Below are 17901 nucleotides of genomic sequence, written 5' to 3' on the forward strand. Positions count from 1 at the left end.
TATGAAAAAGATTCATATGATCTGTGTGCCTTCCTCGCTGCAAAAAAAATGAAATACAGCTGTTCCTGCTATGCATCCAAAAGTGTTTATTCCTGCTAGTGCCTGGGGAATTAACTGAAACTTACAACAATCTGGCGCATTATGCATTTAATGTACAGAGAGAATGAGATACCGCATTGTTGCTTGATATTGCATTGTTCAGAAAATCTGAACAGATATCTGAAAACTTGGACAAATACATCAAAATTGGGGTATGTGCATGGAGAGACACCACCGGTAGGAAATATGGGGGAGAAAATATGTTTGCGGAAGAGAGGCTGCAGTGTAGCCTCAAGTCCCAAACAAACCACAGCACCCCAAAAATAATATGCGTAACCATCTGTTGCCTTATTTTGTTGTTCAACTTTAGTCATCAGAGACGGTGTTCAATATGTTTCCATGTGCAAAATAATGCCATAACTGCAAATACTGTGAGAATTTGTTTTTACGCAGCAAAACTCCCTGTAATAAATCTCCTTGGACTTTTGCTCAAGTTAATTAAGGAAGTTTCTGTTGCTGTGCCATATGTGTAAGATGCACACTTCTCTCAATTTGGACATGCTCATATTATTCCTGCTGCTATGTGACGACTGCAGGTATTTAAGCTACTTAATGAAAAGGAGACTACAAGTTGTAGGCAACTCACTCACCAAACAGATCAACGGTATTAACATTTCAGCGAAACACCACATTACAAGAGCATTATTGGTCAGATATTTAATGAAATCTATCAAATTTACCCACTGATTTCTTCGTCAGCAGCTTTAAATAAACATATCCTAGCATTAGTGTATCCCCCCATTCATCTCCTACAAGATGTATTGGCAACAAGGCCAGCATTGTAAAGTAAGCTCTTGACTCATGTTTCCTTTTAATATTCATCCAACTCAAAATGTTGACTTAACACTCATGAATGTCAAACTAAAGAAAGAAAACACGATTCTGAAAGGGTTTTTTTTTACCTGAAAGATGTTGTAAACAGTGAAGATATTTTTCTCTGTACACTTTCACTTAAGAATGCAGATGCTACATAACATCAGCAGTGACAAAAGAGGAGACCTTGAAACAAAGTAGATATGCTTGAGAAAGTTTCAGACAACTTGAGTTTCTCATTGAGACATGAATATGTTTGAACTTATTCAACAGACTATACTACATTTACAGGGTTGTTTTAGAAGTGTATGAGAAGATTTATACCACACTCATGTTTTTATATTCACTATAAGCCTCCAGCCAGCAGCCAATTAGCTTAGCTTAGCATAAAGATTGGAAACAGAGGGAAACAGCTAGCCTAGCTATGTGTGAGATTAACAAAATCCACCAACCAGCATCTGTGAAGCTCACTAATTAACACATTATATCTGGTTGGTTAAATCCACACTAAAACCAAAGCGTAGTGCCAATGCAAGCTAGGCTAGCAGTTTGCAGTCTTTAAGCTAAGATAAGCTAACCATCTAATGGCTGTAAGTTTAACTGTACAGGCATGGGAGCGCTAACGATTTTCTCATCAAATTCTTTGCAAGAAGGTGGATGACTGTTTCCCGAAATATCCAACTTTTGCTGTAAAGCTCCACTTATTAATAAATGTAAATGTATCAAATAACCCTCTTAATGTGGAAGTAGTGACAAACGTACATCACCAACTGAGCTTTTTAGCCTCTTTTAGGTTTTTGTTTCGGTTTTACAGCACATTCACTGTTTTTTAGGGCCCAACACTCTCATCAACCCTGTTTTCACCAAACACTCTGATAAACAAACCCACAGTACACAACTGACAGACAGTTACTGATTAGCTGACAATAGTCGAACATCGAGAGCTAAAGAGAAAAGACTTTTTTCTCAGGAGTTGGTAGAAACCAGTTAAAAGGACTGTGAATATTGGATGTACATTCATCAGGTGGACAGAAACACGACTCTAAATAAATGCTAATGTTGCTGCATGTCTGGTGGATAAGGAGATAACATGTCAGAGCTGTGTGTCTGATAGCTTGTTGTGATGTTATTCTGCTCACAAATGGCCAAAAAAGCTTTCAATATAAAATATTACTTGATAAAATATTACTTTGTAGTTACACTTGGATATAATGCATAGGCTATAAATAATAATAATAATGATATGTATAATGTTTTCACTGTCGGAGGGAAAAACTACCTAATTTAATTTCATGAATCCATTTAATGTTTTAACTTCAACTGTGAGGTCAAACAAAACTTAAACCTTGTTATGTGATGCAGCATGTTTCTCACATCCATTCATTTTAAAAACTGCTCATTCATGTGCGTCAACCCAAACTTTGCTCCTCCTCCCACCTTATCAGCAAGCGGATAGGACAGACGACTACCAGGAGTGTTTATGTGTGTGTGTGTGTGTGTGTGTGCCTGGTATAATAGCAGAGAGACACAGAGGGAAGACCAGAGTAGCTTGCTAAGTGATGATCTGCCTGCAGTTGCACAGCGAGCTTATGCGCTCCACTCTCTCTTATGTTCCCGTTCACTGTTAATCAGTCTCACACATCCTCCTTCCTGCATGCACCTCTGCTTTCTGCTTCACTTCTTCCACTTATCTCTCTGGCATCTTTTTTTTTTTTTTTATTTTAACTTCTTGCTACACTCTCTTTGGAGAGATGAAAGGAGAGCAGTGGGATTGTCTTTGGCTGAGAGTAGCAACCGTGGCAGATGTCTGAGGAAAATTTCCTTTCTTGGTAAGCCTTGAAGGGTGCAGAAGGAAAAAAGGAAGACTGGCAAAGATTTTTCTTTTCCCCTGCCAAGGGCGCCAATGTTTTTCCTCCAGAAAATGTGGATGATTGAGAACGGCACACACTGAGATTTTAAGACTGACAAACCAGATGGACAAATAACTACAGAAAAAGAAGATTTAAACCAAGAGGAATCTAAGAGGAGAAATTATGAACACCACACAACAGCATGGATTGACCCAAGGCTACCACAACAGGAGCCAAACCTCAGGCACTTTGCCATTTGACAAGGACTCATCAGCTGAGAAGGATTCATCAGCAGGATGTTACGAACAGCTGCTGATTTCTACAGAGGTTTTTCTCACTCTGGGCATTGTCAGCCTGCTGGAGAACATCCTGGTTGTGGCTGCCATTGTCAAAAACAAGAACCTTCACTCACCTATGTACTTTTTTATCTGTAGTCTTGCTGTGGCGGACATGCTTGTCAGTGTCTCCAACGCCTCTGAGACTATTGTCATTGCGCTCATCAATGGAGGCAAACTGACCATCCCTGTCACGTTGATCAAAAACATGGACAATGTGTTTGACTCCATGATCTGCAGCTCTCTGTTAGCATCTATCTGTAGTCTGCTTGCCATCGCCGTTGACCGCTACATCACCATCTTCTACGCGTTGCGATACCATAACATCGTCACCCTGAGAAGAGCGATGTTGGTCATCAGCAGCATCTGGACGTGCTGCATCGTGTCCGGCATTCTGTTTATCATCTACTCAGAAAGCACCACGGTGCTCATCTGCCTCATCACCATGTTCTTCACCATGCTGGTGCTCATGGCGTCGCTTTACGTCCACATGTTCCTGCTGGCGCGCTTGCACATGAAGCGGATCGCCGCGCTGCCTGGCAACGCGCCCATCCACCAGAGAGCCAACATGAAGGGCGCCATCACACTCACTATCCTCCTTGGGGTGTTCGTGGTGTGCTGGGCGCCTTTTTTCCTCCATCTCATCCTCATGATCAGCTGCCCCAGGAACCCCTACTGCACCTGCTTCATGTCTCACTTCAACATGTACCTCATCCTCATCATGTGCAACTCCGTCATTGACCCCATCATCTACGCCTTTCGTAGCCAGGAGATGAGAAGAACCTTCAAAGAGATTTTCTGCTGCTCGAATGCACTCTTGTGTGTGTGAACTGCCTGTTAAGTGTCTCCACGACCCTGACAGCCACAGTCTGCTATTGAAATGAAACTTGGTGAACAAGGACTTTGAGGTTTTAAGCTGTAATCATTGTGGACTGATTTGGCTCCGTTGTTGTGCCCTGCGCTCTCTCAGTTGTCTGTAAATGATTGATAAGTAGGGCGTTCGCCTCTGGTTTTGTGAGTTCAGGTTTCTGAAGAGGTAGGTTTACAAACACCTTGTAAAATAGAGTATCACTTCTGTATAAAGAGAAATGCTATTTTGATTTGTAGTACATGCCGTTCTGAAGTGCAATTCGAAGAGAAAATGTGACCAGCATCTATATAAACCAGTACACATGCTCAAACTGTGGTTCATTTTACAAATGTTCTCTGTCTCTCTCTCTCTCTGAAAGCTTTTTCCATCTACTTTCACTCTTTTTTTTTCTGTTTAAAAGAAATCAACAATGCCACAAGGACTTTATGTATCTACATGGATTATGGCACTTAAATGTCACAGCTGTCACAGTGCATGCACTATACTGTAAATGAAAAAAAAAATGAACATAGTATATTACAGACTACCTCCATGTTTGATGCGAGAGTTTAATCCTCTTCATAACAGCAACCATGACCATATTTTGCACACTGCAAGCAAAGATAGGTATATACCTGGCATATACTCTTTGTGTTTTGCATTATAATGAATGTAAGAAAATATCTGTAACATTTACTTTTCATGAGATACACTGATGAATTCAGAAAAAAAAAAAAAAAAAAGCCATTACGCTTGGCTGATTTCCCTCGTGTACTGCTGTGTGCCAATCACCGACAAGGAGATGGAGACAAGTGCAGGAAAAATCCTGCTCAACTAAAGTGTGTTTTTACCTTTTTACTAAGGTGGCATTTTATGTGTAGAAATCTAATACAGGGGGGAAATAGCTCATTTCAAACTTTGGCTACTTTGTGGAAAAAGAGGTGTTACTGTATATGTGTCTTTTTTTTTTTTCAAGAGCGCTGAGATCAAACTAGATTCTTCTTGAAATCGACAGCACAAACAACAACAACAACACAAAGCCACTTTTCTCTTGCCTGCTGACCTACCACACTCAGCATATAAACTACAGACCATTTTATGATGGTTATGCACAATATTTGTTGACTGTGATCTAAAATGTAAGGTGGTAGACGTGTAAAGTGACTCAGTGGGCTAGAAAAGGCTACACAAAAATACTGATGCACAGATTTCAAGACAGATTTTTACACTTTTAAGCAACTGAAATCAGGAAAATGTCCCTAATACATACAGTTAAGTGTATTTCTCAGGCACAAATAGTGACATTTCATAAATACCTCTGGTTTAGATTTAGTTAATTTGCACCTACAGATAAATTAAAGATTAAAAGAGTTCAAGATGGTCTTCTGGTGTGTATGACTCCATAATGGAAATCCTGACTGTGCATCTCTGAGTTCCCTTTAAAAGCAGGGCAACAGAGGAGAGAATTTTATCCCCAATATGAATAGAAAGTCACTTAAATATTCAGTAAATAGCTCGGACTTGGATGCCATTTGATTGGAAATCAAATGTCTGTTGAATTAGTGTAGATATTTGTATGAATTTGCACATGTGGGCTGTTCTCGCTCTCACTCTCAGCATGCACATGTGACTATATAGAGATCTATTTTTCATCATGTTTATGTCACAGGACAGATTTTACTGAATGTATTTTTATGTACGTGTTGTGTAACTTGTTGCTTTAATATCTTTGCCTTAAATATGTCGCACTGTGATGTAAAGAGCAACCGTATCCTCGGTGACAGTATTTGAACTTTTAGAAACTGATGTAATCAGTCTTTACATGTAGCTAAATGCTATTTTCAACATTGCCTTATTTATTTATGCCTTTTTAAACTTGAAGTGCATTTCTAAGCCCATAAAATACGCAAGAAAACTCATGTGAGCTGGTGTACAAATTTTTCTGTTGAGAGCTTCGCCTGGAATTTGATTCATGTGTGCCGATATGAAGGTGTTTGCTTGACCACTGCATCTTCTGTGAATTACTGCTGCAAAATTACTTCAATAAATCATGATGCCACCTCAGCAACGGCTCTGTTTGTCAGTGTTCCTCTGGAGGGCAGACTTTAACCTCTACGCAAAGACTAGGCTGTTGTTTTACTTTTAAACAAAGAAAAACACACACACAACTACTCAAAGTCTGATTTAAAAAAACTAAGATACAAAAACATAGATTACATGGATTTTACATAGGTACATCATACATAGATTTTTAGTATTGTTATGAACATCTGTATGCAATTCAGTATATTTCAAGGTCACATAAACTTCTCAAATTCTGATTTAAAAAACTAAGATACAAAAACATAGATTACATAGATTTTTCATAGGTACATCATACATAGATTTTCAGTATTGTTATGAACATCTGTATGCAATTCAGGATATTTCAAGGTCACATGAACTTGACCTAAATCTAAGAAATGGAAATGTAGCAAATATTTTTTGCCCTGAGGTGAGAAACTGGAAGTTTATGTGCCCACAGGATTTCAATTATTGTGAATAATTTAAAGCAAACTAAACAAAACATTTATAACTCTGAGAAATAACTTCTCTGTGGCTCAGTTTACAGCCTCAGCCGGCATCCACACGTTCAATATTGCTTTGTGAGCATCAGTGTGACAAATGGATTCTGATTCATTCTGAATTGAATTATAGTTTAATAGACTTCTGGGATGTGATGGATTTATAGATATATCAAACTTGAATCTGCAAATTATATGAGATGTTTTCTTTCTATCAAGTATCCTGATGAAGGATCATCTATTTTCATTAAACAAAGAAATAGATGGAAATAAAGCAAGGCTGGTAAATTAAAAGTAGTTATTGTCTATATTTATTATATGTAATTGCAAATCCTGCTATAATACAGAAAAACATTCATTGCATGCATTTAGGCAGTAAAGAATATGCTCGTAAAACCTGGATGGTGATTTCATTCTGTACTGAGCAGAATGAAATATGAAATCTGGTACAAATATAAAGAAGCAATGAGTCAACATTCCTTCTATTCATCTCAAACTGACAGCCTCAATTTGGCTCCTGTCACATCAGAGCATCTACTTTCTCTCCTTTTTATTTATTTTTTTGTATTTATTTTTTTACTGAAGCACAATGAAACAAAATGTCACCGGCTCGGCTTGTGTGCTTCATGCTGCCCCAGTCAGGGCGCTGCACTTAAGGGACTTAGGACAAAGTCTTAAATAATTCATTTAAAATATCTGCAGACTCCTTTCTTTTCTATAGTTTAAAGCATAAAGAAAAAAGCAGAACAAATGGGTATTTGGACTCTTCCAGAATTACAAATATGGGAGTCAAAATGTATTGATTTCCATAAAAGCGCTGTCACGCTGTGATGGTGTGATGTGAATGACAAATGACTGCAAGTATAAGTTTCCGTAGCCTTTAATTGACAACACAAAAGAGAAAGCATTCTTAACATGCTTGTACAAACTGAGGATTCATGTGTAAGCTTTTACTGTTGCATAGTAGTACAACAGTATAGTGTATAGTAGTACAACAGTAAAAGCTCTGACATTCAGACAATAAGAGAGAAATGTTTATGATGGTTGGTTGAGACCCAACACAATTCAAACCTTGATTTTCTTCCAATTTCATGTCACTATATTTTAATGGTTCAAGTTAAATCCTACTATTATATTATGAAGTGTACTAATTTTGCATCTCACAGTAAAAACATGAAAATTGTCACTTGTAGAAATACTTGACACCTGCCAGTGGATTGAGATGTTTCCTTTCCAGCGGCCTTTTGAACCGATTGCCTCTTGCACAACAAGAGTTTTGCAAGTTTGCAGCCTTGCTAGTGGTCCCGTGAGGCTGCAGTCCTCATCGCACACCAGAAAACTAAACAGTTGGATGGGTGAAAAATGGACACTTGCTATTCTAGTCAGACAAAAACTGTATATTTCAGCCTGATGGTGTTGCCAACTTGCTGGCATTATCATGCAAATGCCCTATTGTTAGCACGTTAGCAAAAACATGAAGGCAAAGTAAGTTTATTTGTGTAGCACATTTCAACAACAAGGCAATTCAAAGTGCTTTTTATAGAGCATAAAAGGCATCAAGACAGAATATAAAAGCAACACAATGCAATGTAACAAGACATTTAAATACAATTAAAAAGTGTTAAATTTGGAAATAAAAAAGAAGCTAAAACAGAATAAGACAGATAAAACAGGAGAATAAAAGTTATAACGCAGTGTATGATGTTATCCCTCAAATTTGGTTTGATAAAAGACAGTCGCAAACAGAAAAGTCACAGCTATGATTTAAAAGAACTGAAAGTTGCAGCAGACCTGCAATTTTCTGGTAGTTTGTTCCAGATATGTGGAGCATAAAAACTGGCAACACAATGACCACAATGATTACACATATCAAATGAAGCTAGAAACTTGAGAAACTTTGCGATTATAGAAACTTATAAAGGCTAGACACGCCAAACAGAACAACTATTTCCAGCAGCGTATATTTATTATTTTTGGACCTGACAATCAGAGAGACGTAAATAGGCCTACGTCGTGAGGTAGACTGCTGTTAGAGTTGTGAAACCTCCTGCAAGAACATAGATTCTTCCATTTTCCTGTAACAAAACAGAAAACAAAACTGTATGTCTTGCATAGAAACTGATTAAAAAAAAAAAATTTATTGGATCAGATGGTAGTGGTTTTAAAATAAGCTTGTGAAAAGTACAGCCAGTTACTGGATTAGAAGGCAAATAATAAGAATCCTTCATCACCACACACTGCATTGTTTAAAGAGGATGTGTCGTGCACATTTGAAGGTCTGTATTTTTAAACTGGAGCTCCACTGAAATAAATTTGCATGATTTACAGGGGAAAAAAATCCTTATCTATCTGATACTGGCCCTTTATGCAGCCCCTCAGTTCAGCCTCTGTCTGAAACAGGCTGTTTTAGGTCCTGTCACTTTAAGGCCCCGCCTCCCGATGAGCCCACTCTGTTCTGCCTGGCCAGCTTTCTGGCGGCTCCAGAGGCTACTTAAACAAAAACAAATAGTAGGATTTCACTTCTTTTTCTCGTTCCACCCATGCAACAAACTGTGCATCAACTTTAGCAACAAAGGCTACAGAACAGATGGTCGTTTGCGAGCATGTGTGAACAATGTGACATCCTCACGAGGAGGAAGTAGAGGTAACTTTGCAAACGAAGCGTTTAGAGCAGGCTGGATTTTTACATACGTTCACCTCAAGTTTTGGAATTCTGACCATGTTTAACATAGACATCCGACATTATAACAGTATAAAAATGACAAAAGATCATAAAAAGTATGATATGCCTCCCCCAAACTGACCCTGACTGGAATGGACTCAATCATGCCGCCCAAATCATATTCACATGGTCCCCTCTGTGAGTTGATTTTCTTAGCTTCTGTTCTTTTCAATTTATCCATAAAATCTCTTTGTCTTCTTATCCATTGAGTAATGTTTTGAACTGGATTTCATTCCAAAATTCACCGAAATCCACTTTTCGGTGTGTGATAGAGATGTAATGCTTCATGTCTCTGCTCGTCAGACTGTGGTATATCATATTTAAACCAGACACCAGGTTTCAGCTCAATCCTAATAAGCCGGAGGGAAGCTAGCGTATCCACAATTCCAGGACAGCATCGCCTGACTGGCTCTCGTGTATCATCTACAGACTTTCTACTCCACACAGCCGATGAGTCAACAGATAGTCCCTGAAATGATCAATGTAATCCTTCTTTTCAGTGTCGAATCACTCTTTACACGATAATTCACAAGCGGAAGAAAGTTGCTGTATCTTTTTTTTTCTCATCTGTACAACTGAAGTTTCTCCTCGCAGGTGGCCTTTAAACACTGCTTTACCTTTGACTCCCATCAGCTTTTTCCCCCCTTTTATCACGCCGGCATCCATGGGATTTGTGCACAGAGCTGCTTGCGTCAAATTAGACCATGTTGACTCTACTCCTGCCATCCTCAGCCACGGCAATAATGCTGGAATTTACTTCCAAGTCAGGTCCTCTCTGTTAAGTTCAATTAACACACTAAATTGGATTGTTAAAAATTCATGTGTAGTGTCTCAAACTCTGAAAGAGTAATTGTCTGAAAGAAATTTACCACATTGGGAAGAGATAATACTTGTCCTTAATTCTTAATCCTATGAGGGAGCATGAGTGGAATTCCTATTATTACTATTATCAGGTCAATCTGGGACATTTGAACACTGTAAAATGTAAAAATTAGCTCACAAAAATATATTAAAAACATAATCACGATAGGAATTCATTCATTTCGTCAACTCAAGACTACTGACTGTATTGTACTAATGAACCTTGAATATTGCAGCCCTAATGTTTATGATTGCATATTGTGTAAATGTATTTGTTCATCCCCCAGAGTGTATTAGAGCGTGTATATGTGTGTGTGTGTGTGTGTGTGAGAGAGAGAGTGGGAGGATAATGAGTGCCATAGTCACCATAACAACGCATGCCTGTGCAAGACGACACTGAAACAAACCGGTGAATGGCCTAAGAGTTTTTCTCCTTTTGAAAATTTACAAACAAGATCTTCATCCTCTAATCTCACACTCCTACATGATGGAGAAAAAAAAACAATACACAAGACCAGAAGCAACGAATATTATAATATTATACCTGTGTGCATGTGTGTGTGTGTTTGGTAGAAGTCTGAGAGGCAACTACTGCAACAAATCTGCATCTTAACTTCAGCACAGGTGAGGTCTTATGATTTTACCAAAAGCAAGTTATATGTTCAGATTTGATCCGTTCTTCAGGAAAAGGTGCCTGTAAATTAAAAGTGCAGCTTTTAGCGAGGGTGTAGGTTAGAGTGCGGCCTCAACAAGCTTCACTAATAAGCCAGAGCAGCCTGTGTTTAGCCTGTTTAGGTGAAATAAGGGCAAAAAAAAAAAGTCAGAAAAGCACTTCCTGCACAGCTCCTGTTCATTAAGCTTACAGTTTTTAGCAGACAGTAATAACTTATCTGTCTGCCAAATGACGATATGTAAATGTAACTGAAGGCAACAAACATATCAGTATTTTTCACTTATGTGGAGACAGAAAGAGTACAATGTTCAGACAGACTTTAGTAAGAAATTAACCTCAAACAGATGTCAGTATCACTAAAACTATCTACACAAACTCTATTATTAAAAATATATATATTTCATTCAATTTGACAAGCAATACATTTATTTAATTACAATATTATTCCACATCCTGATCCAAGGATCCTGTTGCCTCATGTATCCGGCTCCATCTGGAACAGATTATATCTGCTTTAACTTCATACCTTTTTATTTATTTCACACCTTTTTTGATCTCTTATCATTCCTTTGATTCCCTAACATACATTGATTGCAGTTATTTTGTATCAGAAAACCCCAAATTCTCCAGAGCGATTTCATTTCCCTTCACACTGTACATGGTTTTCTCTGTGGTACAGTCAGACTTCCATCTTGATAAAATACATTTCATTGCTGCTGTCTTAGCAAGTAAGATAGTTTTGTTCTAAACCATCGTGAGTCAACGCATCACAGTCTCCCAGAAGAGCCACTTGGATCCAAATTAATGTCTCTGCTGCTGCTGCTGCTGTATTAATGTCCAATAATCTCTAGAATCTCACACAGCTTCATAACATATGATACAAGTCTGAATCCTCTTTATTGCATCTTGGCCATTTAGAAGTCACTGAGGAGTAGATCTGATGTAATTTGATGCAAGACATTAGGCTTGATTAATCTCTGTCTTGGGTTTGTAAGACTGGATTGTGAATCTTTCAATATCTTTTCCCCTTATTTCTGCTATATAGCTCTTACCAAGGTCTTAACTTTACAAGATTTAGCTCACTTAACTTTAACTTTGTCACAAACTCACAAAGTCACATTTAGCAGGCTGCAGATTCTCCACAAGAGGGAGCTGTTTAGTCCTTGTAAAACCACTTCTATGCATGCCGAGGTCTGCCCCCTACAGGAAAAGGGAAGTAACAGCAGCAGTTTAGATCTGTCGAGAGCATGGATGTATAAAGAGAACTGGATACAGTGTTGGAGGTTCAGTCCTATGAAAATTGCTCAGTGGTGCATGAAGCCAAAAAAGCCACTTCCTGTTGTAAAGAAATTACCCGGATGGAAACATACAGCGTACGCTCTATGAGCCACATAGAGCATGCTCACAAAAGACTTCCACTGGCTGAGGCTGATAACTTCCAGTGTGTCCATCTGGCTAACTTGAATGGGATAAAACAATTCAAACATGCGGCTCTTCTAGACTTTCAAAATGTGATTAGACCGAATGGATCAGTAGAATGAGTCATTTCGCAGGGGCTGTGATGCTCAAAAAAATGTATCCACCGCTCCTTTTCCCATGACTGTGTGCATAAAAAATGCTTTTCTGGGCCCCTGTTGGACCTGGAAGTTGTAATCCCACAGTTTGGCCACTATGTCAACGGGGGGCTTGGCCCAGAGCCATGTAGAGAGAGACTCGTGTCAAAATAAGTTCAAAATACTTGATCATCATGTGATTCACGCAGACTTCAGATAGTTCCAGGAAGTTCTTGACAGGCAATTTAAATGCATAAATACAAAGACACAGTACTGCGATTTTATGTAATTAGTGGTCAATAAATGCACTGATTTACAATATTTATACAACACACTGACTTGTGTATGTAGTTACATTAGTATATTTTTTTAAAAAAGTAAAATTCGCTAACATTTAATAATTCTAGTAGTAATATTTACACTGTGTAAATGAGACTGTATTTTTTTTTTTAATGCCACATGTTCCTTTTGGTGACTGTTATTGTCTTGATTTACGGCTTCCCCACTGACAAGGAGAGGAGAAAGAAAAGGTTGGCTCAAGTCAGCAGGAGCAATCTTACTATCACTAGAGATTACAACAACAAAAAATATGTGAGGTAATCATATTTCCACAAGGAGTCTTCAGGCTCCCTGTGGTTCTTGTGTTGAAAGAGAGAGAGAAGGAGTGCGAGAGGGAGAAACAGACAGAGGACAGAGGGTTAGACACACCTGTAAAGGCTTCAACAGGAAATTGCTTTGGGAAATGAGGTGTGGTCTTTGTTCCTCAACTTAAATTATGGAACTTCATTAGTCGTGATCATTAACAGCTTTTGCTGCTTATGTTTAATAAAGTACGACAAGTGGCATCTGTTACTGATGTGATGTGAATTTGTATAAAGTTGTCTCATGTTCTTGGTTGTCATGAGTGTACACTTACAGGAAAACTGTATGATGATGTCACTTTACCAGGTCACACAGGAGAAGCAACACATGCTTGTGTGTTTATGTTGGCTGGAAACACAACACAACACTGTGGAAGCAAGTAGTGGCATCATTACAGTGGCAATTCTACCAATGGAGCAGAGTACAGGCCAATAATTATTGGATTAATACTGAGGGTGGCATCCACAAGGCAACGTGTGCTTGATGTCACCATTGACCTACGTAGCCCTAACCAGGCCATGTGGAAATCCTTTGGGGTTGACCACAACAAAACATCAGTTTCACATCTGGCAACACCAGACAGGCAGCTCTATTTCATGCTATATCCGACATCCAAGATCTGGTTAAAAAATCTAAAAAGTGACCTTGTCCGTGACGGGTGTTCATAATTCCTGAGGAACTTTGCTCTCTAATGAGGTTCCAGTGGTTCCAATTAAGGACTTACTGACCTTTCTAGAAGGGATGGCATTAAAAGTAGCTTCCCATCTATCAGCTGCAGCCATCGAGCCACTTTGATAAGATGAAGGTCGGTCCTGCTCTAAATGTATTCAGTAAGGCAACAAGTGCTGGGCTGACATACATGGTGCCGCAAGAAGACTGCCCTCTGTCCTACATGATGACAGCATGGCTCCTGGAACAAGTCGATCATTGGTTTGATCTCATGTCATCTCGCCATTCAATTAGAGGCTTAAGATGGAGGATCCAGGGGTTCCAGACTCTGAGGGTCACCGAAGGTGAAAGCAGCAGCTCCAGCTCACAGTAAGAAGGGAGAGGGGAGGCATAAGGGGTCTGGGGGTCTGACTTGGAGTGCTGTTCGAGAGTGTAGGCAGCAGGAAGCTCTGGGTGTTCTGGGTAAACAGAACAAGAGCTGTCTGGTTCAGGGGTGTGGTCATATGAACTAGGATTGGCGGGGTTTTGGGTGCGTTCAAGTGCGCAGGGAGCAGTGTGTTCAGCCTTAGTCAAATAAGTACTTGTGTGGCATTAACTCTGCTTTTTGTTGTTGTAGCGAGGGTCCGTGACAGGGTACAGGGTGGTCAGTGCAACAACAACAATTCATATGATAGCATACGTAAGTGAATACAGTACCTGTACAACATTGAGTTCATCTCCAAAATGCTACTTGTACCTTTTGTACATTTCTTTTTGTAATAAAGCTTTTCATGCATTCAAATATTTGCCAGATGTCCTGCTGGTCTCTGATGTGTTGCTGCTGCTTCTAAGATTTTGCAGACTCAGCATATCTCATCCGCGCTGAGGCCTGTGTCTACGACGGTACTGGATGACAGCATAATCCTGCAAAGTTCAATTCAAGTTAGGTTATTACAAAACCAATACTCGAGTGACTATCATAAGTCTGTTTTGTATCTAACAGACACATAAAACAGGATTTAGCTTGTGCATTTGCACAAAATGCCAGAAGTCTAGGATGAAGATAAAAGCAGATCTCTGTGAGTTACCTGTGACAGTCTCTCCTTTTGATCTCCTGCTTCCACTACGGAGTGATGACTCCCCGTCTTAACACAAACAAGCAAACTAAGTCAGCTGCAGCTGTAGTCATGTATTAATATGACATCATGCAGAAGTAGGTCACTATGTGCGGGTTTAGGAGAAGCATTAGCTTGGCATGAACCAAAAAAGGTAGCAGGAGAGAAACAGTTAGTGTTTCAGTGTACGATGTGACAAGAGGAGTTTATGTTTATGTCAGACAAGGTAAAGCCCAGGTTCTCCCAGTCCCATGATCCTCCAGAGACCTGGACTATGAAGCAGGGTTTGGGGTTAAAGAGGTAACTTCAGGTTTAACTCTGTGGGTTTTAAGGGTTATGATGGTCACTTCTTCATGGTACATCACCATGGCAACATATGCTGAACAGCTACTTCAGAGGATCGGATCACAACCTGTCGACACCCCAACCACTGACCAATCAGATCACTGGAAAAAAAAAGGAGTCATCACTCCTACAGGATCCTGACATGGACAAACAAGCAATATACCTTTATTTCTATAGGTCAGTTGGAACATTTGGTTTTAAAACAGAGCTTCTATTAAACAGAGAGATCGTTTACGACACTAAACACATAATGATGATTTTAGCTGCATTTTAATTGTGCAGTTTAGTTTATTTCATCCCCGGGGTGACAGCTGACAGCGTGGATGATTTTACACTCTGATCCCATCACTGCAGCTCAGAATAACATGAGACACCTGTGTGACGATAACCGAAAACCAAAACGAAAGCTTGTCATTTATTAGAAAAATCATCCACACACTGTTAATCGACTCTGATGTTTATTAATGCATTTCAGTCACCGGTCATTAACTACTTTTCCACTCTTTGCTTCGGTAGCAGAAACAGTCTGGCGTTACTTTTTATGTGACATATTCAGAATGGTTTCATCATCATCATCCTAAATAGCAAAAAATACTCACTCTATAGTTAAGTCATATATAATAATTCCTACATATATTTTAAGCCTTAGCCTACTTTTATTTATAATATTTATATATTTGGAAATTATTTCTACTAATGAAAAGATATCCTGGCTATGTTGAATTTTCTTTGTAATACAGGCCTCAGGGCAGCTGAAACAAACACATTAACCAGATATTTTGTTTTAATGTAGTTTGTCTTTGTCTTATTTATCCCTGGCAGCATCTCTTCTACAGTCAATTTGTTAACAGAAGCCAACGAAAGCACGTGTGGAGTGTGTGTGTGTTTGTTCGTACTTCCTGCGGGGAGGCTCAGGGGGAGTCGATGGGAGCCACGAGCCACTGATGCCAGGAAGTCCTGCTTCTTCTGCTGGACCAGATCCTCCACCACCATCATCTCCTTCCAGGTTCATCTGGGAGGACTTAAGACAACGTGCTCATTTTCATCCGTTCAAGCAGAGACTGGAAATTCAGATTTGCAACTCATATTCAACTGGCGCTGTCGATAAGACATGAGCTTAGTATATTTTGAATATTCTTATCTGACAGGAGACTTCATCCAATCTTAAGCCTGTTTAAATGTCTGAAAAATAGATGAAATGGACCTCTGGCGGTTCGGATGTTTTTGCAGATGTTTTTTGTTGTTTTTATAATTTAAGAAAAACTATAATTCAATCCTTGAGTCACCAGAAAGGAGCCAACTTATTAGAAAATGTGAGTTTTTAATCTAACAAACACACAATAAAAATACTCCTTGTTTTCTTAGCAATTTCACAAAGTTAAATTAGTTGTTTGTTAGGAGAACAAAGAAGAAAATTTGCTTTAAAAAAAAGCAATGAACTCGACTTGTTGCTGCGCTACATTTAATGTTCTTGCAAAGAGCTGGTAGAGCATCAAAAATATTAATCTGCATGATAAACAGCTAGCACACAATCACTGTGGTATTTATGCTATATCATCATTTAGTGCCACATAACTTGTTTAAACGTGGTATGTTAACGACAGCCACACTGTGCACCGAGTTTAATGAGCACTCCCACCTCTAAGGGGCATTAAGGTTGTTACATCTCGTCCTTGCAGAGGATACATGTATTTCAAATATGTATTAGATTACCTGCATGAGCTCAAATATCTTTTCCTGGGTGCTGCCTTGTTGCAGGAAGAAGCAGTATGGGTAAGAGCACTTAAACACACATCTTTAGCAGCTCACAATGTCCTCCATGAACCCTCGATGAACTGTTTTTCTGGAGGAGTGCCTTTCACCTGGGTGCACTCACAGAAACACAGAAGATGGGATGAATTTAATACCGGCAGTCTCCGTCTCCTGTTTTTTTTTTTAAGAATAAGAGACACACCAGTACAGCCTCGACCGTTCCTGTAGCAAGACGTAAACACAACACAAAGCCCTGGTTTCTATACACCTTTTAGCTATTGTAATGAGCATACAGCTAACTCTGTTCTGATGCAGCGGTGAAAGAGACCTATGACAAATGAAGGCTCTGCTCAGCTGCTCCATCAGTTTCTGCTGCGACTAACAAACAGAAGAGAAGTCAAACATTTAATGATCATTTTGTAACATGTGCCTTAATTTTAGAAATTCCAGACAGCTCTGAATTATTAGAAATGTGTATGTTCAGTATATGCTCTGTGTTTGTTACCTTATAACTGTGTTCATGGCTCCTGAAGCGAGTGTAATAGTGCATCTTTTCTTTATTTCTTTATTTCATCAAACACCTCTTGGTGTATGTGTGTGCGTACGGTAAATGTTGTAGGTATAAGTAAGTGTGTGTGACCAGCCATGTGTGTGATTACACCTCTACAGTCGTCTCCTTGGACTGCTCCGCTAGCTGTTGGATGAGCTCATATCGTGTAGCTACAGAGAAACAGAGAGACAGAGCCTCCTGTTGATTTAGTTGTACTTCTTTCACTCCTCCAGGCAGATCCAACAGAAATCAGACAATCACTGAGAGAGGGAGAAGCAGTGAACGAGTTCATTTCATAATTAAAACCAAAGTACAGTATGTATGCGCTGTGTTTAGTATGATTACTCATTTAGCTTAGTATAATTAATTTCTCAAAGTGTTTGCCCTTTTTTAAACTTACCTTGTGTTTTCAATCTCACTTAGGTTCTCCAGTTTCCCTCTCACTTTGCCATCAATCTAAAAAACACTCAACCCTTAATTTATGTTTTGTTTACTCCAAAATGGATATCCTCATTTCACCACCTCCACC

The 17901-nt window shown here is 39.1% G+C and overlaps 1 protein-coding gene and 1 long non-coding RNA gene across 2 annotated transcripts; one reads left to right on the top strand and one right to left on the bottom strand.

Annotated features, from left to right (window-relative positions):
- Positions 1–2549: 2549 nt before the first annotated feature.
- On the top strand, positions 2550–4408 carry mc4r (melanocortin 4 receptor). The gene has a single exon (XM_042399556.1). It carries the CDS (start codon positions 2946–2948, stop codon positions 3924–3926), a length of 981 nt encoding a protein of 326 aa, XP_042255490.1. The 5' UTR covers positions 2550–2945; the 3' UTR covers positions 3927–4408.
- A 9967-nt stretch (positions 4409–14375) lies between these two features.
- Positions 14376–17077, bottom strand: LOC121888614. Its single transcript, XR_006093290.1, has 4 exons — positions 16784–17077; positions 15967–16091; positions 14699–14755; positions 14376–14534 (listed from the first exon to the last, which is right to left on the bottom strand). It is a non-coding gene; the product is annotated as an uncharacterized LOC121888614 (long non-coding RNA).
- Between the last annotated feature and the right edge of the window lie 824 nt (positions 17078–17901).

This window comes from Thunnus maccoyii, chromosome 21 (genome assembly GCF_910596095.1).
Source record: "Thunnus maccoyii chromosome 21, fThuMac1.1, whole genome shotgun sequence".
In the NCBI taxonomy this organism is placed as follows: domain Eukaryota; kingdom Metazoa; phylum Chordata; class Actinopteri; order Scombriformes; family Scombridae; genus Thunnus; species Thunnus maccoyii.

Excerpts from the sequence above, each read along its gene's own strand:
- mc4r (XM_042399556.1), top strand. The coding sequence starts at position 2,946 with ATGAACACCACACAACAGCATGGATTGACCCAAGGCTACCACAACAGG.